The sequence below is a fragment of the Myxocyprinus asiaticus genome, chromosome 48, assembly GCF_019703515.2.
Source record: "Myxocyprinus asiaticus isolate MX2 ecotype Aquarium Trade chromosome 48, UBuf_Myxa_2, whole genome shotgun sequence".
NCBI lineage: Eukaryota > Metazoa > Chordata > Actinopteri > Cypriniformes > Catostomidae > Myxocyprinus > Myxocyprinus asiaticus.
In genome coordinates this window covers 4,826,217-4,852,533 of record NC_059391.1, presented here as the reverse complement: position 1 = coordinate 4,852,533, position 26,317 = coordinate 4,826,217, and the positions used below count along the sequence as shown (strand labels likewise).

General features: G+C 40.8%; 1 protein-coding gene across 4 annotated transcripts in view; it reads left to right on the top strand.

Annotated features, from left to right (window-relative positions):
• Positions 1 to 26,317, top strand: part of LOC127437446 (nuclear factor of activated T-cells 5-like) — an 87,628-nt gene that overhangs the window by 31,440 nt on the left and 29,871 nt on the right. For 2 of the 4 annotated variants that reach the window (XM_051692365.1, XM_051692361.1), the window contains exons 3-9: positions 4,595 to 5,165; positions 15,078 to 15,261; positions 15,357 to 15,547; positions 15,635 to 15,807; positions 15,907 to 16,041; positions 20,196 to 20,248; positions 20,366 to 20,498. In XM_051692365.1, coding sequence (XP_051548325.1) covers positions 4,595 to 5,165; positions 15,078 to 15,261; positions 15,357 to 15,547; positions 15,635 to 15,807; positions 15,907 to 16,041; positions 20,196 to 20,248; positions 20,366 to 20,498 — 1,440 coding nt within the window. Of the gene's footprint in view, positions 1 to 3,470; positions 3,539 to 3,778; positions 3,842 to 4,594; positions 5,166 to 13,485; positions 13,754 to 15,077; positions 15,262 to 15,356; positions 15,548 to 15,634; positions 15,808 to 15,906; positions 16,042 to 20,195; positions 20,249 to 20,365; positions 20,499 to 26,317 lie in introns of those variants that run through there. The other 2 variants (XM_051692363.1, XM_051692364.1) reach the window with 2 other exon arrangements.

Below are 26,317 nucleotides of genomic sequence, written 5' to 3'. Positions count from 1 at the left end.
AGTGCTCTTAACTCTTCTCACTTGTACAAAAAACGCATTCTATATTCCTCGATATGCATCAAAAACATGGAAAGAACATAATGAAACGGTTATGCCAAATCAGGTAAATAACTGCATTGAATGTATTAATTTCTCACATTGACAGCTGAATGCTTAAAGGTCTGTGCAGAAAAACAGAAAAAATATGTTTGTAAAACAGTGCTGCCTACTGCACAGGGGTGAAAGTTTTTTCATTTTATGCATTTCAGTCTAGGTGTGAATAGACTTTTTGTCATCATTTCATCTTGCAAATTCATTGTGGATTTAGTGTGAACAGGTGTTTATACTTTTGCTGGAGTTTGGTGTGAACCACTGCGGACAGAACGCACAAACCACAGCTAGCATTTAATCTCTATGCGATCTTCTAACGGAGGCTGTTCTGAGTTCGGTGCAGGTAGATGACATTTTCATTTGGAGTGCATGCTTAATGTGCGGTATAGTACCAGAAACACATACAAACATGGCATTTCTATAATTGCTAAAAATCCCTTAATTTAATAGTGCCTTAATTTAATAGTGCCTTAATTTAATTATGCCTACTATTAAATAATAGTAGGCATAATCGCGACAGGCCTACAATGCATGGCAATAAACAGCCATTTTACTTGCAAATATTTTTACTGAAGCATTTTAAAAAGCAAAATACAGCACTGGGACTTCCATGAACATTGTAGAGCTGTGATGTAATGATTGTTTAACCTGTTCATTGAAACAGCAGTGTAGCTAGACCCTGGCTATCTTTTGTTTTCTGGCTAATCTTTTGTTAATAGCCCTGAATGTTTTTTTGTGATGAAAAAAAAAAGTAAGGCTTAATGTTCATTACATCAGGGTTCAAAAGCAACAAGGCAGGCTGCAATTCTGGCTTCATATGTCAATTATTTCTGATCAGTGAGCCCAACTTGCATTAATTGACACTTTGCACTTTGACTTTTACCTGCTCAAGTGGGAGCTTTCTATTTTCTCTCACGGGGGTGCAGCTTTTCTGTATCAGAGGCACTGAGGTTTTATTATGCAAGCCTTATTTCTAAATATATAATCTATAAGCCTCATTTCTAATCTTTTTGTTTTTAACAATTCACACACCAAGTATATTTTAATGCATGCACCAGTCAACTCGTTCGGTTATTCGGGTTTAGTCAGGAGTCAGGACACGGGAATAAAGAATGTTTATTGCAATGGAATTGCCTCAAATGCAACTCAAAATAGCAGCACAGTGAGCTAAAAGCCTAAATAGCACAATACATAGGTCTTAAAATGATAAATCTCATAAAAGTCAAACAAAAATGATCAAACTGTCACTGCCTGTATATTCGCTCTGCTCGGGCTGGTTCACATTTCCATGTCATGTGCGTAGAGTTACACTGCTGCTTTTAAATAGCCTCTTTGGGGTGCCTTGATTGTTTTAAATGGTTTAAAATCAAATGACATTGAACGAATTATTGTACTTAAGTCTGCACACCAGAGCAAAAGGGGAAAAAACACTGTCTTACCGTTTATCAAGTGTTGAAACTTTACTTTTTAAAAATAAACTGTAATCATGTTTAAAGCCCACACAGATGTTTCGAGATGCTTTTATAAAATTAAAGTTATTTTTAACTTTAATCAGTGATCCCACGATGGCGTTTTATTGCCACGGTAAATAAAATGCAAAAAAACCCAAAAAAGACTATTTCAACAATAAAGTCGTAATATTTTGCAAATAAAGTAGAAATTAAGAGAATAAAGTTGTAGCATTAAGAGATTGTTTGAGAATAAAGATGTAGCATTATGATATTACATTTCGTATGAGAATAAAGTAAAAATTATTAGAATAAAGTCGTAGCATTGTGAGAATAAAGTAGTATATTGTGTGAATAAAGTAGAAATATTAGAGGAAAAAAAATCTCAATATTAGGCTAAACAGAGCATCATTACCACAACGATAGAAGAGACGCAGAGCCAGCAGCTTCATTGATGCAAGAGATGGATGTGGAGGATGTAGTTAAATCACAGGCCTACTTTAGTTTTGGATTTAGCAATAAAGAAATCCTTGGTCTTTTGGCTCATCAGCACAGAGTTATTCGTATCCAGACACTGCAGCGGTTATGTAGGAAATGTAATTTATTCAGGAGAAAGAACCAGACAGATTTGCGCAGTCCCGATCGGCGTTGGGTTTTCCTCTCTAAACAATACTATAGCTGAGGGGATGTTACCACATACAGTATCTTGATATGGACATAATTCACAGCAGTTCCAATTATTTTTCGCTTCACTTGAGTGTGAGCCTATATCTCGTGCCTCCCTTGACAGGCGCCCACATTATTGAAAACTCCTGTACTAATGCACACCTCATTCATGAGCAGAGAGCTCGCAAAACCTTTCCACAAATTCAGCTTGGTTGCATAGCCAAGGTATCTCCCTGGTTAGTGGTGTTGTATGTAAAGACCCAGATGCTCTACTTTGCTGTTGTCCAACACATCACTTTCCTTTAGATTTATTCTCAAAATTTTATGACTTTAATCTCATAATGCTTTGACTTCTCGTAATTTGTACTTTATTCTCAAAAAATTATGATAAATGAAAATTGCAAATTTAAATTGTTAAATGACTTTGTATTGTTAACGTTAGTTTCTGCACAAAGAACAGAGTCGACAAGTTGTAATTCTCGCTTTGATCCTCCGCAGTTTTAATTAAAAACGTGTTTGATCCATTTATTTTGTGCTTGACATTTGTTCATATAAAGTTTGAACCGGTGTCAGTGTTGCACTCAATATAAATATTATTTGACCGGTAGTGTAATTTTTTTTAAGTCATGGAAGGAAGGATTATTCTTATTTTTAAATTATAATATGGCCTGTGGGATCAGCACCAGATGACACTGAAGTCTAGCGATGCACCTGCATCGAAACAGAGTTGCAAGAGCTGATTTGCAGAAATTATTGGAACATCTCAAATGTATTAGCCTAGTTCCATCCACTTTTCGCGCTATTTTGTTATCGACAAAAAGTGTTTCCAAACCAGTTTTTCACAACATTTGATGTATCGACATAGAGTTTATGCGCTAGAGTTAAATGGAAAAATATTATGTCGACGCGATAATTTGCATTTCCATCAGCTTAGTTTTGATGCGCTAAAACTTTTTACGCAAAAATTCCTTGGATGGAAACGTAATGACATTTAAATCAGACGCTATTAATATGTCTTCACACTCTTATACCCTAAAGTTGTGAAACATGGAGTGGACATGAAAATGGCTTAACTTGTTCAGTATGTTTAAAATTGTATATTTTATTGAAATTTATATAGAAATTTTGTATCATCAACAAAATAATAATGAATATATCATAGTTATTTGATGTATATTGCCCAGTCCTAATTCAGAGGCTTTACTGTGATTGCAAAATTGCTTGCAAGTAGCCAGGTTGATATTGCACTACTTCCTGTTTTGACAGAAAGCTGAGGAATCTTTAAGCGAGGCTGCCCAGACTAATATCAGTGTTTTTGCAGCAATAAATTTGAGGTAAAAAAATCAACCAATTCCAAATCCAAGCTAAAACTAGGACAGTAAGAAAATTTATTTGATTGTATACAAAAACTGGCCCAATAAATTTGTAATGTCAAAAAAATACATGTTGTATTGCTACTTTTAAATGAAAATTATGATTTTTTGCTCAAATGATTCTGATCCAATTTGCTGATATCTTCATTGGATGACCAGCACTTATTGTTCATTCGATGTCATTTGTCGTTTTTATTCCAGGGAGTTCCCTCTGAATCAGGGAGAGTCTGCATATAAAATGGTCTGCAGTTCTCTGCTTCGTAGGTCAGAAGCTTGTTTATTCTGTCTCAATGGATACGTTCAGTCCCAACCAAATCGCCCATTTGGCATGCATTAATTGACACCTCAGAATTATTATTGGCCAATATTATTTGGCTAAGAGAGGATGTTTTAGATGAGCGCTGGGTTATACAGCACTGATTACAAATGGTCTGTATACCCCATGCATGTTATGTTCGCAATTTTATATGATAGGACTCAAAGTAATTGGACATTTGGGCCATTATTGTAGTTTTAAATAATTAATTGTAAAGATTTAAAGAAGTCCTTATATTTGAACATGTATCATACAAAATCAGGGATCAGATGAGTATGAGCTTGAATTACTTTAATTAGAGATTTCCCTGCTGAAAATAATTCGCTTTAACCAGCCTAAGCTGGTTTTCTGGTCTTAGCTGGTTAAAGCTGGTCTTCCAGCCGGGCCAAGCTGGTGCTCAGCTTGTTCAGGTGGGAGGTCAGCTGGTATCCCAGTCTGATCAGCTTGACAAGTGCACGAAACCCCCCTTAAACAAACCAACAGACCAGTCTATTCAGGCCGGGAGACCAGCTAAGAACAGCAAACCATCTCAAACTGGTTTAAGTTGTTTTTCATTAGGGTTAACATATCAACCAAAGGCAATCAAAACAGATTAAAGGCAATGACCAAATATTATGTCCAATTTCACTGCCTGATTTGGACTGCTTGCCAGGCTTGCATGGACCAGGTTTGTTTGACGTTCTGTATTGTGCACACTACAGATGCTGCCGCCACCTGCACCGTCGCCTCCCCTGGAGGCCTCAGCAGTATACATCCTTCCTGTCCCAGCATGCTCTCTGCTATCTCAATCCAAGAGCAGACCTCCAGGCTCCACAGTGGTCCCGCGGCAGAAGGGATGGGAGAGGAGCATGGACCAGTGGTGGCCATAACTGGGGTTGCTGTGAGTGATGCTGTCGGATCCACACAGAGCCAGGCGACCCCCTCGAAACGACGGACTGTCCTGAGCATCTCTCCACCTCCGGAAGATTTGTTGGATGACAGTCGCATGTCCTGCCAGGATGACCTGCTGCCCAACCCAGACTCGGAGCAGAGCGGTAGCATGTGGATGGACGAGTCTGTGTCCAACTTCAGTTTAGCCAGCAACAGTTCATACAACGACAATACTGAAGTGCCCCGAAAGTCTCGCAAGAGAACTCCTCGCCAGCGGCCAGGGCCAAAACCTGCAGCCCGGGAAGAAGATGGCATGGATGTGTTTGATGCAGACAGTGCCAAAGCACCACACTTTGTCCTTTCCCAACTGGGTTCAGACACCAAAGTCACACCCAAAGCAAGGTTGGTACTCTGGCATGTTTAGATTGCCCCCTTCACCCTTTGTTGTTTATAAGGGGTAGTGTGACAGTGGTTCAAACTTAGGGCTGCTATTTCAATCTATTTAGTAGTGTTTGCTAAGGCAAGCATTACTATTACTACCACTCATACTTCCAGATAGTGATATGTTCAAATATGTAAGCACAAGAATTAAACTTTGGCACTTGTCTCATCCTGCTTGTACTCCGGACATAAACGTTATATCAACATCTTGCAGCTTTTTGAGGAATGGTGTGCTGGTACATTTCTAAGTGATTGGACTTATGATTTCCACCTGGTGGAGATAAAAGGGGTTTACATTGAAGGAGGGATCCGAGCTATCTTGGGACCAGAATATTATAGACACTTGATTATGGTCTAGTAGGCTGATTGGGGTGTCACAGCTTAACCCAGTGTCCCTGTATACCACGCAGTTACGGCGGTTGGCTGGCTCGATATTAAATGATGACTCCCATCCCTTGCACAGTGAATTTCAGCTTCTTCCTTCTGGACGAAAGTTTATAGTTCCAAGGTGCAGTACAAAGGGGTATAAAAACAGCTTTGTTTCGGCAGCTATTACTCAGTTGAATAAGTCCTAGCAACATTGCTAATATGATGATATAGATGCAATGTCTATTTTATTTAACTATTTATATATTGTTTTTAAATGTTGATTGGAACGTGGAGCATGTCCTTTTTTTATTTTTTATGTCGTACACGTTTTTTTTCGTACACTGTTTGTGTTGTTTTGTAAAAAATGTGTAAAAATGTAAGAACTCACCCACTGCAAACCAAATCTACCTATGGGTATAAATAAAGTAACCTGACCTGATTTTTCCAGATGGACACAAAAAGGTGTCCTGTGGGGGGTCTGGGTAGCTCAGCAAGTAAAGACGCTGACTACCACACCTGGAGTCACAAGTTTTAATCCAGGGCGTGTTGAGTGACTCCAGTCAGGCTTCCTAAGCAACCAATTAGCCCAGTTGCTAAGGTGGGTAGAGTCACCTTGGGTTAACCTCCTCGTGGTCGCTATAATGTGGTTCTCGCTCTCAGTGGGGCACGTGGTGGGTTGTGCGTGGATGCCACGTAGAATAGCGTGAAGCCTCCACATGCACTAGGTCTCCGCGGTAACACGCTCAACAAGCCATGTGATAAGATGCATGGATTGACTTTCTCAGATGCGGAGGTTACTGAGATTCGTCCTCTGCCACCCGGATTGAGGCGAGTCATTACGCCACCAGAGTACCTAGAGCGCATTGGGAATTGGGCATGCCAAATTGAGGAGAAAAGGGGAGAAAATCCCCCCAAAAATATAAAAATAAAAGGTGTCCTGTGTAAGATCTTTTTGGTGTGCAGAAATAGTAGGCCTGTCTGTCCTATTCACTCCTCTTCAGCCAACTGAGCACCAGTGAGCGGGCCAAGGGTGAGATGATGAAAAAATAGATGTTGATGTCTTGCTGTAGAGGCAGACATGTTGTGATCTATTCATCTGTGTGACATCACAAGGTATGGAAAATCAAAGTGTTAGTGAGGCCACCAGGGGGGTACTCACCCTGCGGTCATTCATTCATTTTGAACTTATGAGGAAATTGAGTTCTGAAACTTACAGTATGTTTTTATAGTACAACAAACTCTGTCAAAAGATCAAGAAACATTCCTCATGTCATGACCCCCTTAATGCACAGCTGACAGAGGTGTTATATTATAGTTCTTGAGGTAATTGAGCTTGTTTAGATGGACACCAGAAAGCTGTTTACTGCAAGAAATATGCTTGAGGCTAAAAATCGGCTTATGCATTAAAATGACCTTTATTTGATTTCTCTTTACTCCTGTAAACATGCGGTTTAGTCAGTGAGCAGCTTTCTACATAGCAATGTAGTTTCCCCACAACGCTTGTGTAAATAACAAACATGGCATCCGAGGAAGACTTGCTAATTTATTCTCTGTTGCTTGACTTTATTTCAAGTTATTCCAGAGTTGTTGCTGTGTTTGTTTCCTTAACTTTCCATTGCGACCTGTAGCGGAATTGCACTGCAGTAGTGGGGTTTCCCTAAAGTCCCTTTCAAAGCAAGTCAGTCCACTCGGAGGCCATCTTTGGAACCTTTCTGGGCAGCTATTTCTATGGATACAAGCGGCATAAATGTACAGCTTCTATCTATTTGAATGGGGAAAGACCAAAATTTCCAAAACGGTTAGTCAAGTTTGCGATCAAAGAACATAATTAAAATCAGCAGGAAAATCTGACTACAATGGTATCATAAATTGAGCTGCTTTAGCTTCGATCATGCTAAAAAAAATGCTATTTTACAGGCTGGTTCAGCTAATGTGCGTGCACGTTCTCGAGTTGACTGACAAGCGATGTCTGTACCTAAAAGGTGATTGGCTCTTTTACCTGTAAGGCGGGACTTCCTTTTCTATATCCGTTGCCCATTCCAATTTCTCCCATTCATTTTAATACCAGTTGTCTGTCTCTGCTAAAATGGTCTCTGGGTTCCTTCTTACATAAAACTGTGATTCCCCCAGTGTACTTCGTACTTAGGGTGCTTTCACACTTTGCTCAATTGCTTGGACCAAACCCGAGTTCGTTTCCTTCCCCTAACCCTGCCCCCGCTTCTCTGTTCACATCACAAGTTTTTTTGTCCAAACAGCGGTCCAATTACATCATCAACGTCAGTACAAGTGTCAGCTGTTTACCACTGTCACTAGACAACAACTCAAGAAGACATCATTAAAGTATTCATCTCTTTGGATTTACCACCAAAACTTTACATGCACAAAACGGCAATTATGTTTGTCTGCCATGGATGCATTGAATGTGCAGTGATGTGAAGAATATAAGCATTTGTCTGCCACGAGCCCGCAGATGCGTTGCAAGAGATGTGAAGAACGTGAGCTGCTCTCTGAGGGGGATTTATTTGGACACAATCTGGTATGAGAAATTAATGAAACCATAATAATTGCGATCGGGAGCCTGCAAAGATGCAAATTATACATCATCAATAGCGGTTCACTTCTGCAATTTGGTAGAATTGTGTTCATATTAGCAGCGAACCGCACCAGAGTTCACATGAACCATACCCCAGACCACCTTTTCGGAAAACAGTGTTCACACAACCCAAATGAACTGAACTTTGATGTCATTCAAACTTGGGTGTGCACCAAAAGTGCTAGTGTAAAAGCAAATATATTAGTGTACATAAAGTGCATTCAAAGTATTCATACCCCTTCATTATTTTCACATTTTGTCATGTTTGAAGCCTTATGCTAATATGCTTCAAATTATAATTTTTTTCACATCAATCTACACTTCATACCCCATAATGACAAAACAAAAAACAGATTTTTCTTAACTTTACAAATGTATTAAAAAGAAAAAACTGAAGTATCACATTGACATAAGTATTCAGACCCTTTGCTACGACACTACGTCACATTTCTCTGGATCATGAGATGTTTCTACACTTAGATTGGAGTCCATCTGTGTCATATTCAATTGATTGGACATGATTAGGAAAGGCACACACCTGTCTATATAAGGTCTCACAGCTAAAAATGCATATCAGAGCAAAAACCAAGCCATGAGGTCAAAGGAACTGCCTGCAGAGCTCAGAGACAGGATTGTGTCGGCACAGATCTGGGGAAGGCTACAAAAAAATGTCTTCTGCATTGAAGGTTCCCAAGAGCACAGTTGCCTCCATAATTCTTAAATGGAAGAAGTTTGGAAAAAACAGAACTCTTCCTAGAGCTGGCCACCCGGCCAAACTGAGCAATCGGGGGGAAGGGCCTTGGTAAAAGAGGTGACCAAGAACCCAATGGTCACTCTGGTTGAGCTCCAGAGATCATGTGTGGAGAAAGACAACCATCACTGCAACACTCCACCGATCTGGGCTTTATGGCAGAGTGGCCAGACGGAAGACTCTCCTCAGTGCAAGATGCATTAAAGTCTGCTTGGAATTTGCAAAAAAGCACCTAATGAACTCTCAGACTGCGAGAAACAAGATTCTTTGTCTGATGAAATGAAGATTGAACTCTTTGGCCTCAATTCCAAGCATCATGTCTGGAGGAAACCAGACACCGCTCATCACCTGTGCAATACCATCACAACGTTGAAGCATGGTGGTGGCAGCATCATGCTGTGGTGGTGTTTTTCAGCGGCAGGGACTGGGGGACTGGTCAGGGTTGAAGGAAAGCTGAATGCAGCAAAATACAGAGATATCCTTACTAAAAACCTGGTCCATAGCGCTCAGGACCTCAAACTGGGCCGAAGGTTCACATTCCAACAGGACAGTAACCCGAAGCACAAAGCCAAGACAATGCAAGAGTGGCTTAGAGACAACTCTGTGAATGTCCTTGAGTGGCCCAGCCAGAGTCCGGACTTGAACCCAATCGAACATCTCTGAAGAGACCTTACAATGGCTGTCCACCGATGGTCTCCATCCAACCTGACAGAGCTTGAGATTATCTGCAGAGAAGAATGGCAGAAAATTCCCAAATCCAGGTGTGCAAAGCTTGTCGTATCATACCCCAAAAGACTTGGGGCTGTAATCGCTGCCAAAGGTGCATCAATTAAGTACTGAGTTAAGGGTCTGAATACTTATGTCAGTGTGATATTTCCATTTTTTCTTTTTAATAAATTTGCAAATATATCGAACTCTGCTTTTTGCTTTGTCATTATGGTGTATGGAGTGTAGATTGATGTGAAAAAAATAAATAATATAAAGCATTTTAGCATAAGGCTGCAACATAAAGTGTGAAAAAAGTCTGAATACTTTATGAATGCACTGTAAATGGGTGTAGTTTATAGTGTATGTTGTAAACACTTGCTGTACTCCCAGAAATGTTGGATTTTTTCCCACTGTTGACTTGTTGATATGATGTAGGGCTCCATCCTATGATGTTAGATATCCGGTCTGTTCACGCACATGTGCACCCTACAAAAACCTGTAAGAATGCTGCTTATGCATTTACAAAGCCGCATAGGACTCGTTCTCCGGGAGAAACTCAGGTGTGTTAAACTGCTTTATCTTAATCCTTTAAACGGCGTAAGGAAAATGCCATTCTCGTTAACATGACGTTGAGAGGGAAAGAGGGAGTGTATGCTCATCTAAAAGGTACCTTTTAATGCAGATAATATGGCAAAAGTAATTGAGGGATACAAATAATATGATTATATACCATATTTTTCTGAATATCAAATTTTTTGTATTCCAAAAGTTTCTGAGATTTATAGTCCAACGCGGTTTATATAATTTATATGTAATAAATGTCGGTTGGTCGAACACACTGCACACCAAAACACATATGCTTGCACATAAACAGATGAAAACATCAGTCATAGAGAAAGTAGTAGTGTTTAAGTAGCCTAGCCAGATTGTTTTGCCAATACAAAGTATTTTATGCCACTGTGGAGGCGAGGGCATGGCTGAGCGCGTGTCAGGGGAGAGAGGAAGCAGTAAGGGTTTTCACCTGAGATGAATTGCTGCTAATTGGGATTTCTTTGTTCACAGTAAGAGGCGGGGAGAATAAAGGCTGCCCAAAACCCCAGAGAGAGAGAGAGAGAGAGAGAACTCAGCTGACAAGCTGTGTGTGTTGGCCGCTGTCGGCTGTTTTGAAAGCATTACCGTCACGCTTGAGGCAGATGTGTTAAATTTATAAAATAAAAGTGACATACCTGAGTTTGAATCGCCGTTTCCCACTTCCTCATTTCATTGAACCATTACACTGGTGCCAAAAGCCGGGAAAAAGAGGAAGGAGGATATGCTGCCTTGGTGTCATCGCCGCTGGAGGAAGTCTTCAGGTCCATTGCCAGCATCCACCAGCCCAACACCAGGCCATCGTGGACGTACGCGTGGAGCAGCAGCAGCGTTTTGAGGCGTTCCTTCGGGCCCAGGAAGAGGATCGGCGGGTGCTGCGGAGCTTAGTGACCCAGGAGCTGGTGGCCGCCGCCCGTTCCCCAGCAGCAGCAAACCCTCACATGCTGTTCACCAAGATGGGGCCTCAAGATGAACCGGAGGCCTACCTCAAGCTCTTTGAGCACACGGCCAAAGCCCTGAGATGGCCACAGGAACAATGGGGGTACATCTGCCGCTGCTGACCAGTGAAGCCCAGATCGCGGCGCAATAACTTCGGTCACCGACTTACTGGACTACGTGAGGTTGAAGAAGTCCATCCTGCAATGGGTCGGATGTAGCCCAGGAGAACACCGCCAGCATTTCCGCTCCTTGACGCTGAGCGAGGTCGGCCGCCCATTTACTTTTGCTCAGCAGCTCCATGATGCTTGCTGGTGGTGGGTGCTAGCCAAGGATGTCAGTGACGCTGATGATGTCATCAGCTTAGTGGTGCTGGAGCAGTTCATCTCCCAGATGCCGAAGGGGATGGCTGAGTGGGTCCAGTGCCACCAGCCGGCATCGCTGGACAAAGCGGTCCAGCTGGCGGAAGTCCATCTGATGTGTATCCGGGGGCCGGCGCACCCAATGCCCCTTCCCCGTTGTCGTCTTCCCTGTTCTCTCCTCCCTTCGAACAAGCGTGTACCATCCACAAATGGATGGCTTGGTCGAACGATTTAATAAGACCTTAAAAACATCATTCATAAGTTTGTGCACGAAGATGCACGGAATTGGGATAAGTGGCTCGAACCCTTGTTATTTGCAGTGTGAGAGGTCCCGCAAGCCTCCTCGGGGTTTTCCCCATTTAATTGTTATATGGGCGTAAGCCCCGTGGCGTGTTAGATGTCATGAAGGAAAATTGGGAGGAGGGATTTTCACACAGCAAAAATGAAATTCAATACGTTCTTGACCTGAGAGCAAAACTTTACCCACTGGGGTGACTATCACAGGAGAATTTGCTACAGGCGCAAGAACGTCAGTCCTGACTGTATCACTGGGGAGCTCGGCTACAGGAGTTTGCACAGGGAGATAAATTACTTGTATTGCTTCCCACATCGAGCTCAAAATTACTCGCGAAGTGAGGTCACGGTGAGTTGGGGAAGTCGATTATGAGGTAGTGTGTAGGGATAGGTGCAGGGCACGTCAGATTTACCCCCACAACCGATTAAACCCATGGAGAGAGGTGGTCCCCGTAAAAGCCAATCAGTTCACCCCGATCCCTTGTGGAGACCACCTCTCACCGTCACAACGTATGAAGTTTGCAAAAGAATTTCTCTGACATGTTCTCGCCTCTCCCCAGCCACACTAATCTTATAAAATACCAGATTGAGACAACCCCCGGGGTAGTGGTATGTAGTCAGCCCTACCACTTACCAAACACAAAAAACAGGTAGTACGGGAAGAATTAAAGGCCATGCTTGATATGGGGATAATAGAAGAATCCCATAGCAATTGGGCCAGCCCGGTAGTTCTGGTACGTAAGAGCGATGGCTTGGTCCAGTTCTCTGTGGATTATAAGAAAGTCAATGCGGTGTAGAAATTTGACACGTATCCAATGCCTCGTATTGATAAACTGCTTGATCAGTTGGGAATGGCTTGCTTTTATTCCACACTGGATTTAACAAAGGGATATTGGCAGATCTCCTTAATGCCGATGTCTCATGAGAAAATGGCCTTCTCTACACCGTTTGGGTTACACCAATTTGTGACCCTTTCGGTTTGTTTGGGGCACCAGTTACGTTTCAGCGTCTTTTGGACAGAGTCCTCAGACCGCACGCTGTGTATGCCACTGCTTATTTGGAGAATATCATTATTTACTGTAATGATTGGCAGTGGCACATGCAGCATCTGAGGGCAGTTCTGAGGTGTCTGCGGTGAGCTGGGCTCACAGCAAACCCGAAGAAGTGCGCAATTGGGTGGGTGGAGGTATGGTATCTGGGGTTCCACTTGGGTCATGGGCAAGTGCGACCCCAAATTGATAAAACCGCAGCAATTGCGACATGCCCAAGACCAAAAAGGAGGTGAGACAGTTCCTGGGGCTGGCTGGCTATTATCGAAGGTTTGTGCCTAATTATTCAGATGTCACCATCCCGCTGACTGATCTCACTAAAATGGGAGCTCCAGACCCGGCCCAGTGAATGGAGCTGTGCCAACAGGCTTTCACGCCAGTAAAAGCTTCACTTTGTGGCGGGCCACTTCTGCATTCCCCTAACTTCTCTCTCCCTTTTGTTTTGCAGACGGACGCATTGGACAGGGGGCTGGGTGCTGTACTGTCTCAGGTGGTGGAGGGGGAGGAGCGCCCGGTGCTGTACATTAGTCGTAAGCTGTCTATAAGAGAGACTAATTACAGCACCATAGAAGAGTGCTTGGCCATCAAGTGGGCTGTCCTCACTCTCCGCTACTATTTGCTGGGACGAGCATTCACCCTCTGTTTGGACCATGCCCCGCTCCAGTGGCTCCACCGCTTAAAAGATGCCAACACCCGGATCACTCGTTGGTATCTGGCATGCCAGCCGTTTAAGTTCGAGGTGGTCCACAGGCCGGGGCACAGATGGCTGTTGCGGACATCCTCTCTAGAAAGGGGGGGGCGGGGGCTGGTCGGACTGTTCCCCCGCCCCTAGTCGGGCGGTGGGGGTATGTGGAGGCAAGTGCATGGCCGAGCGTTCGTCTGGGGAGAGAGAGGAAGCGGTAAGGGTTTTCACCTGAGATGAATTGCTGCTAATTGGGATTTCTATGTTCACAGTGAGAGGCGGGGAGATAAAAGGCTGCCCAAAACCCCAGAGAGAAAGAGAAAACCCAGCTTGACAAGCTGTGTGTGTGTGTGTGTGTGTGTGTTGGCCACCATCACGCTTGAGGCGGACGTGTTTAATTTATAAAATAAAAGTGACATACCTGAGTTTGAATCGCCGTTTCCCACTTCCTCATTTCATTGAACCATTACAGCCACCAGTTTAAATATTCTGTCCACCATAACATTATTGTGCTAACAAACAGGATTACCTGTTCTCCCGGTGACTCACACAGCTCTTCACATGCCCACAAAATGACAGTTTAGTACACCTCTTGAGAGAAGATTCACCAGTATGTGCCTCATGCCAGAGTCCACTGTATTATGCTGCTTTTAATTCCTTGAGAAAATTTTTTATTCAGATGACACTTTTGAAAAGATTTTTAACAGTCAGGCCTGAATCAGTTAAAGAGTTTTAGCGAAGGTATATCTTAAAAACCATATATACAGTACTGTAGTTTAAGTATGGCGTTAAATCCCAAACAAACAACAACACACCCCAAATAAAAACATTTATTCAGTGAACAGGATAGTTGGTGCATAGCTAGTAGTTGGTTGCACCCATTTCAGAAATGTACTTGATATGAATAGAATACAAGCATATTGTTTCATTTACTGAATAAAGTATTTATTTGTATGTGCAAGCACACGGAGTTTCATATGTTATAGACAGATGTGGATTATTTGTCACATTTTTTTATGAATCAAAAACAAAATATGAAAAACTGTTACCTAATCTATTACTTAAAGCAGATGCTCCTGATTAAAACGAGCCCAAATGTAGTGTGATGTGATGCGTAGATCTTGAGGTAATCTTCACTCAGCGACTTGACAAGTCAACAATTCCTTGGTCCTAATGGCTTCTGCATGCAATCTCTTTCAGGCTATCGTTTCAACTTATAGTTTTTTCTCTCTCTCTCTCAACAATGCAGTTTTGACCAGGCACGTCTTATATTCAGGTTCAACCTTATTTATTTATTTTTTCAGAAAAACGGTAGTAATTATTTGTAGCACAACCTCTGATTGGAACGCACATTCACTACCATGCAGCAGTATGCCAGAATGATTATACTCAAAACATTTTATGAGAGACACATTTCTACAAGTATATCGCCCACCCCTTATCACTTACTGTATATTGTCTTCAGAATATTTGCGTTTCATTGGTGTTTGTGTAGGATAGTACTTAAATCCCAAGTCTTCCTTCTTTCATTTTCACTGTAGCTCCCTGGAAGTGTCGAACAATCTGAAAGGTGGTGTTCTTTCCATTCAGTACCCGCAGAAGAGTGAAGGAAAGGAGCTAAAGATTTTGATTCAGCCGGAGACTCAGCACAGAGCGCGATACCTCACAGAGGGCAGCAGAGGATCCGTCAAAGACCGTACACAGCAAGGATTCCCTAAGATCAAAGTAAGAATTAAATGCACATTATATTATCTAAAGAACAATGCATTAATGAAGGAAATACATTGAAGTGATAACGTTTGCAAATCTGATACTATCAGTTAGAGGGAGTCAATGAACCGGTGGTGCTCCAAGTTTTTGTGGCTAATGACGCTGGGCGTGTGAAGCCTCATGGGTTTTATCAAGCCTGCAGAGTGACTGGGCGCAACACGATGGCCTGTAAGGAGGTGGATATCGAGGGGACCACAGTAATTGAAGTAAACCTCGACCCAAGCAATGCTATGATGCTAGCGTAAGGATCAGTTGGTCTGTGTTTACTGATGGGAAGCCACTATAGTTAATTTGCTAGTTTAAAACACTGTTTATAATGTCTCTACAGAGTGGACTGTGTTGGAATCTTGAAGCTGAGGAATGCAGATGTTGAAGCTCGTATAGGGGTTGCCGGCTCCAAAAAGAAGAGCACTCGCGCTCGCTTGGCCTTCAGAGTCAACATCTCAAGACCAGATGGATCTGTCCTAACCCTCCAGACTCTCTCTTCTCCCATCCTATGTAGTAAGTGCAAATGGTTTCGAAGTATTTGACAAAGACATTCACATTTTCCAGGGTGTTCTCAAAATTCTACATTTTGATGTGTAATATTTTTTCTCACAGCTCAACCTGCTGGAGTGCCTGAAATCCTAAAGAAGAGTCTTCACAGTTGCTCTGTCGCAGGAGGAGAGGAGGTCTTTATTATCGGCAAGAACTTCCTCAAAGGAACAAAAGTTGTTTTTCAGGAAAATTCTTCAGGTATTAAAATTCTTTGGCTTGTACACTTGCCTAGCGGACTACAAGCGTGCAGTCCCGTTTACATGCTTAATGTCTTCTGTTACTGTAACTGTATATCTAATTTGCTCAGCTAGATACTGTTCAATCGGTAACACTTTACAATAAGGTTCCATTTGCTAACATTAGTTAATGCATTAGATATCATGAACAAACAATGAACATTTTTTACAGCATTTATTAATCTTTGTTAATGTTAGTTTTTAATACAATTGTTCATTGTTAGTTCTTGCTAGTTCATTGTGCATTAATTAATGTTAACTTATATAACTTTTGATTTAAAAAATGTATAAGTAAATGTAACATTAAGATGAATAAATAAAAGTATTTATTCATTTGTTAGTTCATGTTAACTAATGTTAACAAATGGAACCTTATTGTAAAGTGTTACCATTCAGTCTGTTGCTCTACCATGACAGTAGTTGACCTGAATGACAAAACAGACCATTTGTACTAAACGACTTTGAAACTGTAACTTCCTAAGCAACAAGCTACTCACAACATAAAGTATTGTAGTTAAACTACGGTCAAGCTGCTAAATTTTTTTAACTACATTGAAGCTGTTTAAAAAAAAAACATTAAACTGTTTTTAGTACTATTAGACAAAATATAAAAAGAAATCGTAAAAAAAAATGTTTGCATCATATTTGATACATTAGGCTTTAATGGTCACTATCCTCCTGAGGCTCAGCAATACATTTTTGTGTGGGACATTTGTTATTTAAGTTTTTCTTAGCCCATACATGCTACAGTGGTAAATCGTGAGGTATTATCAGAGGACTCCCTGGGCTTTTCAGAGAGACCAAATGTTTGAGAGTTTGGCCTTGACAACTTCCTCTCCTTAGTATATATAAATCTGGATTGAAATGTATCACAGTTCAATTCAGCACATCAAATACAATATAAATAAAATACGTTTTTTGTTTTTTTCAATAAACAGTTGTTTTCATATGTATTTTATGGACCAAACACTATATTGACATTTAAAAAAGGGAAATTGTAAAACTTTTTTTGCTGGGTCTCAGGAACTTATGGTAAGATGACATCATATTATCTTTTAATGTAAAATAATGAGATATTTATAATGACAAAGCAGGCTGCATATATGAAAATACTCAGAAATATCAGTTCACACCAGTGGCGTTGCTTCAGTGACATCCGGGTCTTAGCCCACAGGCCATATTATAATATAAAGAATCCTTCTTTCTATGACTTAAATTACCACCCTACCTGTCAAATAACAATTAGGGCCTATATTAAGCGCACAACACTGACACTGGTTCAGAACTTTATATGAGCAAACATCAGGCGCACAATAAATGGATCAAACTTTTTTAATTTAAATTGCGGATCAAAGCAAAAATTACAACTTGTCCGCTCATTTTTCATTATGCAGAAACTAATGCTAACAATCAAATCAAAGTCATTTAACAATTTAAATTTGCAATTGTCACATATAAAGAGAATAAAGTAAAAATTATATGTAGAAAATCGAAGCATTATGAGATTAAAGTCATAATATTTTGAGAATAAATCTAAAGGAAAGTGATGTGTTGGACAACAGCAAAGTGGAGCATCTGGGTCTTTACATACAACACCACTAACCAGGGAGATACCTTGGCTATGCAACCAAGCTGAATTTGTGGAAAGGATTTGCGAGCTCTCTGCTCATGAATGAGGTGTGCATTAGTACAGGAGTTTTCAATAATGTGGGCGCCTGTCAAGGGAGGCACGAGATATAGGCTCACACTCAAGTGAAGCGAAAAATAATTGGAACTGCTGTGAATTATGTCCATATCAAGATACTGTATGTGGTAACATCCCCTCAGCTATAGTATTGTTTAGAGAGGAAAACCCAACGCCGATCGGGACTGCGCAAATCTGTCTGGTTCTTTCTCCTGAATAAATTACATTTCCTACATAACCGCTGCAGTGTCTGGATACGAATAACTCTGTGCTGATGAGCCAAAAGACCAAGGATTTCTTTATTGCTAAATCCAAAACTAAAGTAGGCCTGTGATTTAACTACATCCTCCACATCCATCTCTTGCATCAATGAAGCTGCTGGCTCTGCGTCCATTCTATCGTTATGGTAATGATGCTCTGTTTAGCGTAATATTGAGATTTTTTCCCCCCTCTAATATACTACTGTATTCTAATAATTTTGACATTAATCTCAAAATATTATGACTATAAAATCAAAATGCTATGACTTTATTCTAATAATTTTGACTTTATTCTTATATGAAATGTTATATCATAATGCAACGATTTTATTCTCAGACTATTACGACTTTATTATCAATCGTATTTTTTTATAAAAATTGTTTAAAGTGGCAATAAAACGCCATCGTGGGAGTAAAGTTAAAAATAACTATTTTTTATAAACGCATCTTGAAACACCTGCGTTTCATGATTCCAGGTTGTTATTAACAAAGCAAAGTTTCAGCACTTGATGAACGGTAAGACCGTGTTTTTTTCCCCATTTGATCTGCGGTGCAGACTTAAGTACAATAATTAGTTCAATGTCATTTGATTTTAAACCATTTAAAAATCAAAGCACCCTAAAGAGGCTATTTAAACACAGCAGTGTAACTCTACGCACATGACATGGAAATGTGAGCCAGCACGGGCTGAGAGTATATATACAGGTAGTGACAGTTTGATCATTTTTGTTTGACTTTAATGTGAGATTTTATCATTGTAAGACCTATGTATTGTGCTATTTAGGCTTTTAGCTCACTATGCTGCTATTTTGAGTTGCGTTTGAGGAAATTCCATTGCAATAAAAATTATTTATTCCCGCGTCCTGACTCCTGACTAAACCCGAATAACCGAACGAGTTGATTGGTGCATGCATTAAAATATACTTGGTGTGTGAATTGTTAAAAACAAAGATTGGAAATGAGGCTTATAGATTATATATTAGAAATAAGGCGTATAGATTATATATTAGAAATGAGGTTTATAGATTATATATTTAGAAAAAAGGCTTGCATAATAAAACCTCAGTGCCTCTGATACAGAAAAGCTGCACCCCCGTGATAGAAAATAGAAAGCTCCCACTCGAGGCATTCATAACGTGGCTGATGAACTTGAGCACGAACAGCAGGTAAAAGTCAAAGTGCGAACTGTCAGTTAATGCAAGTAAGGCTCACTGATCGGAATTCATTTATATTTGAAGCCAGAATTGCAGCCTGTCTTGTTGCTTTTGCACCCTGATGTAATGAACATTAAACCTAAAAACATTTGGGGCTATTAACAAAAGATCAGGGGCTTTAGCCCTATCAGCCTAGGTCTAGCTACGCCGCTGGTTCACACTTTAAATATTTCTTATAAAAAGTATATGTCAGAATTTTCAAAGCTCTGTGATTTTTATTTTGTATTTTTTTTTTTTTTTTTTTTTTTTTTTATAGCGAGCATGAATGGAATGGAATAGTGATTAACTGATACCTCAAAAGCCTATTTTCTCATATTTGATACATGTAATTTCAACATGCTTTTTCAACAAAATAATATAAAAAATTTTAACCAAGCATAATTTGCTTATATTCAGCAAATACTCATTTTAAAATATCAGTAACAATATAATCATTACTGTCACTTTTACTTCATTAAAATAAGCTGTAATTTATCACAACATAAATAGATAGATATAAACATTGAAACCACTTTTTTCACAAATAACCACTAGATGGTGCCATAAACATGTGAAACATATAATATGTTTTTCATAACTTTTCAGCTTAAACAGAGAGTGAGACAGGAGCCGTCAAATGTTGTGTATCATATTTGATACATACGGCGTTATAGGGTTAATATTTAACAATCAGATGATATCACTTATAATTAAATAATATCTCTTAATAAATATATTTAATTAGGGTGACAATTTAATTGAATATATAAATTTATACTAAATATAAACTAATAAAACTATGAAACACCAAATATAGTAATTACTCATCACTACGACAATTTTTGCATGTGCTTGTTGCATCATGAATTGAGAACACACATTTCAAAACAACTCGTGAAACAGAGCTAAGTGTATCTATGTACTGTACTTGATTAGAATAGTTTCGGGGCTTAGATGCATTTCTTTTTTTTTTTTTCAGATGAGAGTGGCTGGCAAGCTGAAGCAGAAATTGATATGGAACTTTTCCATCAGGTAAGTGCTCCTGGGCAGGAGGATATCACTTGTCACAGCTTTTATTTCTTTTAATAATGTTTAGTGTTCACAAATGTCTTGGTCTCAAACATCTTTTAAACATATTCTTCAATTCAGAATCATCTAGTGGTGAAGGTTCCTCCATATCGTGACCAGACAGTGACCTCCCCAGTGTCTGTAGGGATTGCCGTGGTGACAGACGCAGGGAGAACGCATGATTTACAGCCTTTTACCTACAATCCTCTAACAGGTTGGTGAAGAGAGCATAAATGTATTATATCAGCAGATAAGCAGCTCTATAATTCATAAAAAATGTTTTGAAGTGGTGCTTGCTGTGTGTTGTGACGATGTCATCATTAAATTAATTGCAATTAATTGTTCATCTGTTTTGCATTTATCAGTCATCATTCATCTGTAAAATTAATCTGTGATCATTATCCACAAATATCACAGATATGAAAATATTCTATGGATCTACAGTCATCGTTCTATATGGCCTGAATCAAGATGGTGACGTTTTTAGTTCAGCCCCTAGTTACCTTTATTTGGCTGACGTGCGTCACTCACGGCAAGATGGCGGTGGCTGTCGGGTGGCGTTGAGTGTACTTCGCGGAGCTCCTGGTGAAGTCTCCCGTAGCGATTTATTGTTTTATCCACGGCAAGAGTGCTTACCGTCGGCATTATACTGCGATCGCGCACTCTGGATTTCGCAAAGGAAAGTATCCTCGTCATTATGTGACTAGCTGACAGTTGTTGAGATGCTGCTGGGAAAACTGTAAGACGAGTGTAAACTTCCAAAACCTGAACTGGATTGACAGAGTGGGAGCCTCCAGCCCTGTACAATGCCTAAGAAGTCCCGGATAATATGGACCAGACTACTAAACAAGGAGTCGTGAGTACAATTGTGGATTACTGTTTGACTTGACTGTTGACTGATATTGTTCTTTCTTTCTTTCCTTGCTAAATAAAAAGGCAATTTTGAGACACTTGAATTTGCTAAATTTTGAATATACAAATTGGAATGCAAATCCTTATCTGAGTCCTGTTGCGTTTAATGTTCTCTCTTTTTTTTTTTTTTTTTTTCTATTTAAGAGCAAGAGTGGTTATTATTGCATTGATTACCGGTGTATGAACCTTCATCTCATTAAGTTATGGGTTTTGTGTAAGACACAAGATCTTTGTACGTTTTTTTTACTTTGAGCTAATGACAGAAATCCTGTCTGGCACCCAGCATACAAAACAACCCAAACTAAGAGTTGGAAAACGTTACATAAAAGTGGCACCCGAACAGGGACTTGAATATTAAAAACTTGTGAGGAGGATAATACACTTAATAAAATAATACCACACTGCATCATTCAAAACGGCTAAAACACAACAACCAATTCTACAAATAAAATGGCTGCATCTCCAAGCAAGTCTTGCCATGAAATGGAGGGAGATCAAAACCAAACCCCAACCAAGGCCTTTAAAGAGGATCTTATGGACATAATGGCTTCGGACCAGGATGGAACTCAATCCCTTCTTCCTAGTACATTGGAAGGATTTCAGGCTCTTTCATCCCAACATACTTTGCTGGATATGGACTTAACAGGAAGTTTTGATCTCAGACCCCCAATATCACCTTCAATTCAGCCCTCATTAGGAGTAACTGGATTCATGGACACTCTGACACTTCAGCAATTGAATGAAATGACCAGAACACAATACCAGAGTCTGAAAGACACCTTTTTTACTGAAATTGGAGAGTTGAAACATGTCATAGATACTTTCCCTTTGAATGTGGATACTGCATCTGCGAAACAAACAACAGAAATAAAACAGCTTATGAGTAATCAGTTTGAGCATTTCAGGAAGGAGTTTAATAACATGTTGCATTGGTGACTAAAGAATCATCATGCGGAGGTACTGAAGGATTTCAATACTGTCTTGGATCCCATGGCTAATTCTCTGGAGCTCATTCAAAAGGCCACTGATAAATGTACTCAACAAATAAACACCTTTGTTGCTCAGACAAGTTCAAATAGTAGTTTACAGGATGAATTCCACCAGTGCACGCAACATTTTCATCAATTAGCTCTGGACATTGAAGCTCTCAAGTCATCACAGCAGAGTTCAGTAAAAGCAAATGCTTCTGTGCAAACAATTACATCCCCATTCCCTTCTACTGTGGTGGAAACTCCGGTAGTGAATACCAGATTACAGCAACTCCATTCAACATTTCAATATGGACTGGGAGATTCTGAGCTTAATCCCACAAATGAATCAGTTACCACCACTGAGGGTAGAGGATGTTTTTTGGGGAAAAAGCCCATTAAAATCCAGTTCCCTTGCTTTGGTCGACTAGATGACTGTGATGATCCTTTGATCTTCCTGGAGAAATTTTATGATTTCATGGCTCTCCACCCCCTTTCAGATGAAGAATTAATAGCAACACTCAGGAATGTGCTCCATGGAACCGCTAGAGACTGGTGGGATGTTGCACGACTTGAAACAACCACTTGGCAAGAGTTTGAATAAGTTTCTTGCTGCTTTCTTGTCAGAAGACTATGAGGATGAGTTAGCGGAGAGAGTAAGAACACGTGTACAGCAGGAAGGTGAGGGCATAAGAGATTTTGCTTACATGTACAGAGCTCTGTGCAAACGCTGGAAGCCACAAATTGAAGAGGATGAAGTCATTAAGCTGATCTTGAAGAACATCAATCCTCAGATGGCAAGTCAACTTCGAAGTAATGGAGTTACTTCTGTTGACGGTTTAGTCCGTCTTGGGCAACAGCTGGAAAAGGACAAGGAAAACCAGCTACAATATGAACAACGAAAAAAACCTTGGAAACTCAGAGTAACTGGTCCTGCTTCGGTTCAGTTTAATAACCCAGTAACAGCTCCAGTACCACAGGACTCCTCTAAAACTCCCTTCTGTTGGAGGTGTAAGGGCCCTCACTCTCCGAATTCTTGCCCTCAGGGTGGTTCTGGTAAGAACAAAAACTATAAAGGTCAGCAAAGTTCACATCCTGTTAAAGATAACCATGGTAATCATCCTACTGTTAGCATTGTCACTCATATGGAGTCTGTATACCCACCTACTCATTCTGTCTCCTCATCTCTACCACAGCAGTTGATTGTTCCTGTAAACATTGACTCTTGGCAAGGCCAAGCTTTGGTTGACACAGGATCTTCATATACACTGCTAAATGAGAAATTGTGGTTAAACATGGGTTATCATACTCAACAGCTCAGACCCTGGACAAAGGGTCCAATTTATCTGGCTGATGGGGGAGCCCGGCAACCATTAGGATGGGGTGAAGTACAACTTGCAGTGCAAACATTAACAGTCACCTTACCTGTGGTTGTCCTTGCCCTACAGATGCTTGCTTTTCCTGTTTTATTGGGTTTAGACTATCTTTTCTTCAGTGGGCTGCAAATGGACATCCGGAACAATGTCTACTGGTTTCAACCTGATCAAAAATATTATTTTCTGAAAAATGATGCTCACTTCCATGACTGGCATAAGTGGGACTTCCCCTCTTGCTCTCTTTTCTGCTCTTCCCCCTGGTACAACAGAGGAAGAACCAAACCATCTGCATGTAGCATGCCAAAACACCTGCCTAGAGGAAAGGAACGTTTTCTAACACAACTCAAACAGAACTCTGATGTCTGCACGGATGTTTTGGGTAAAACAAGTGTTTTGACACACCGAATTTGTTACCCAAGATGTCCCTATAAAACAAAAGCCTTATCGTGTTTCTCCTATGAAACAAAAGGTTATCAAACAGCTCATTGATGAGATGTTATCTGCTGATGTCATCGAGCATTCCTCATCAGCATGGAGCTCCCCCGTGGTACTGATTCCCAAGAAAACTGGTGGATACCGTTTCTGTGTGGACTATCGGAAGGTAAATTCAGTCTCTCAATCAGATGCCTATCCGCTTCCTACCATCCAAGAAATTCTTGAGTCCTTGAGTGGTGCTGTCATTTTTTCCACCCTGGACCTCAACAGTGGATATTGGCAAGTTCGAATGGAAGAGGACAGTCAAGATAAAACTGCCTTCATATGCAGTCAGGGGCTATTCCATTTCAAGGTCATGGCTTTTGGCCTCAAAAATGCACCAGCGACCTTCCAGCGGTTAATGGAGAGAGTCCTGGGAGAGCTACAGGGAAAGAACTGTTTCGTCTATCTGGACGATATAATTATCTACTCTCCATCAATGGAACAGCACTTCCAGGACATCCAGGCTGTTTTGGACAAATTGAAAGAGGCCCGCCTGACTGTTAATATGAAGAAAACGCATTTCTTCCGTACCTCTCTGAAGTTTCTTGGTCACATTGTGACTGCTACAGGAATCAAGGCAGATCCAGAAAAAACCAGAGCAGTTCAAGAATTTCCTGTGCCAAAGAATATAAAGGAAGTCCAGAGATTTTTAGGCATGGCTGGTTGGTATCATCGGTTTGTACCGCACTTTTCTCAAGTGGCTGAACCCCTGAATGCCTTAAAAAGGAAAGGTGCTAGGTTCATTTGGACTTCGCAATGTCAAGCTTCCTTCCAAGCTCTAAAACAGCTCCTTGTGTCTCCACCTGTGTTGGGACATCCTAATCTGAATCTGCCATTTGTTGTCTACACTGATGCAAGTGAGGTCGGCTTAGGAGCTGTCCTGGTGCAGCAAACAGGACTTGGCACTGAGGAAGTCTTGGCATTTGCCAGTCGTACCTTGAATCCGGCAGAAAGAAATTATATGACCACCGAGCAAGAATGTTTGGCAGTCGTGTGGGCTCTCGAAAAATGGAGGTACTACTTGGAAGGAAAAGTCTTCACCGTCATCACTGATCACTCTTCCTTGATGTGGGTCTTCAAAACACAGAAACCTAACACTCGTCTAATTCGGTGGGCACTTCGACTCCAGGAATTCAACTTCACAGTGGAGTACAGGAAGGGGAAGTATAATACGGTTCCTGATGCTTTGTCCCGAGCCCCTGTGGACGTTAATGAACCGGGCCTTCTGACTTGTTCCACTGCTCTATCTCTGAAGTCAAATGTGAAATCCAAAAAAACGGAAGATCTGACAATCACCGATTATGACATCTGGAAAGCACAGCAGATGGATCCAGACATTCATCATCTGTACGAACAAATAGTAGAATCAGGAGAAATCACTGTTAATTCCTCTACAAAATTTTCCATATTGGAGGACAAAGTCTACAGAGTTGTCCAGTTTCCACACAAAATTGTGTACCAAGTATACATACCAAAATCTCTCAGATCTCAACTACTCCAGTCTCTTCACGAAGACCCTCTTGCTGGTCATCTTGGCAGATTCAAAACTTTCAAAAGGTTGCAAGCTTTGGTGTACTGGCCTAACTTGGACCAAGATGTCAAAGAGTTTGTACAAAACTGTCAAATTTGTCAGCGTTACAAGCCTGAATGTCGTCGACTTCCCGGCACCCAGCAACAAACTATTGTACGACGTCCATGGGAAATGTTGGGAGTGGATTTGATGGGTCCATTTCCCAGGAGCTCATCTGGGAATGTTTTTCTGATAGTTTTTGTGGACTACTATTCTCGATGGGTGGAGCTTTTCAGCCTATGCAAAGCCACAGCTGAGACTGTCTCACAAATACTCATCAGAGAAATACTTACCCGATGGGGGGTCCCAGATTACATCTTGTCTGATCGAGGATCACAGTTTGTCTCCTCCGTGTTCCAGGAACTCTGTAAACATTGGAACATTGGACACAAAATGACAACTGCATACCATCCGCAAACAAATCTCACTGAAAGTGTGAACCGCACACTCAAAACAATGGTGGCCTCGTATGTCAGTGACAATCATAAACATTGGGACAAGCTCCTACCAGAGTTCAGGTTTGCTCTTAATTCTGCCATCCATGAGTCCACAGGAGTAACACCAGCAGAGTTAAACCTCAATCGCTCACTCAGAGGGCCCATGGATGTGCTAATGCAACCACGAGATGTTTCTCCTGATAATTCCTGCTATGACAAATTGACAGAATTAAATCAAATGAAGGAGTATGTTGAGAAGAAACTACATACTGCTTGTCAACGTCAAAAACGCA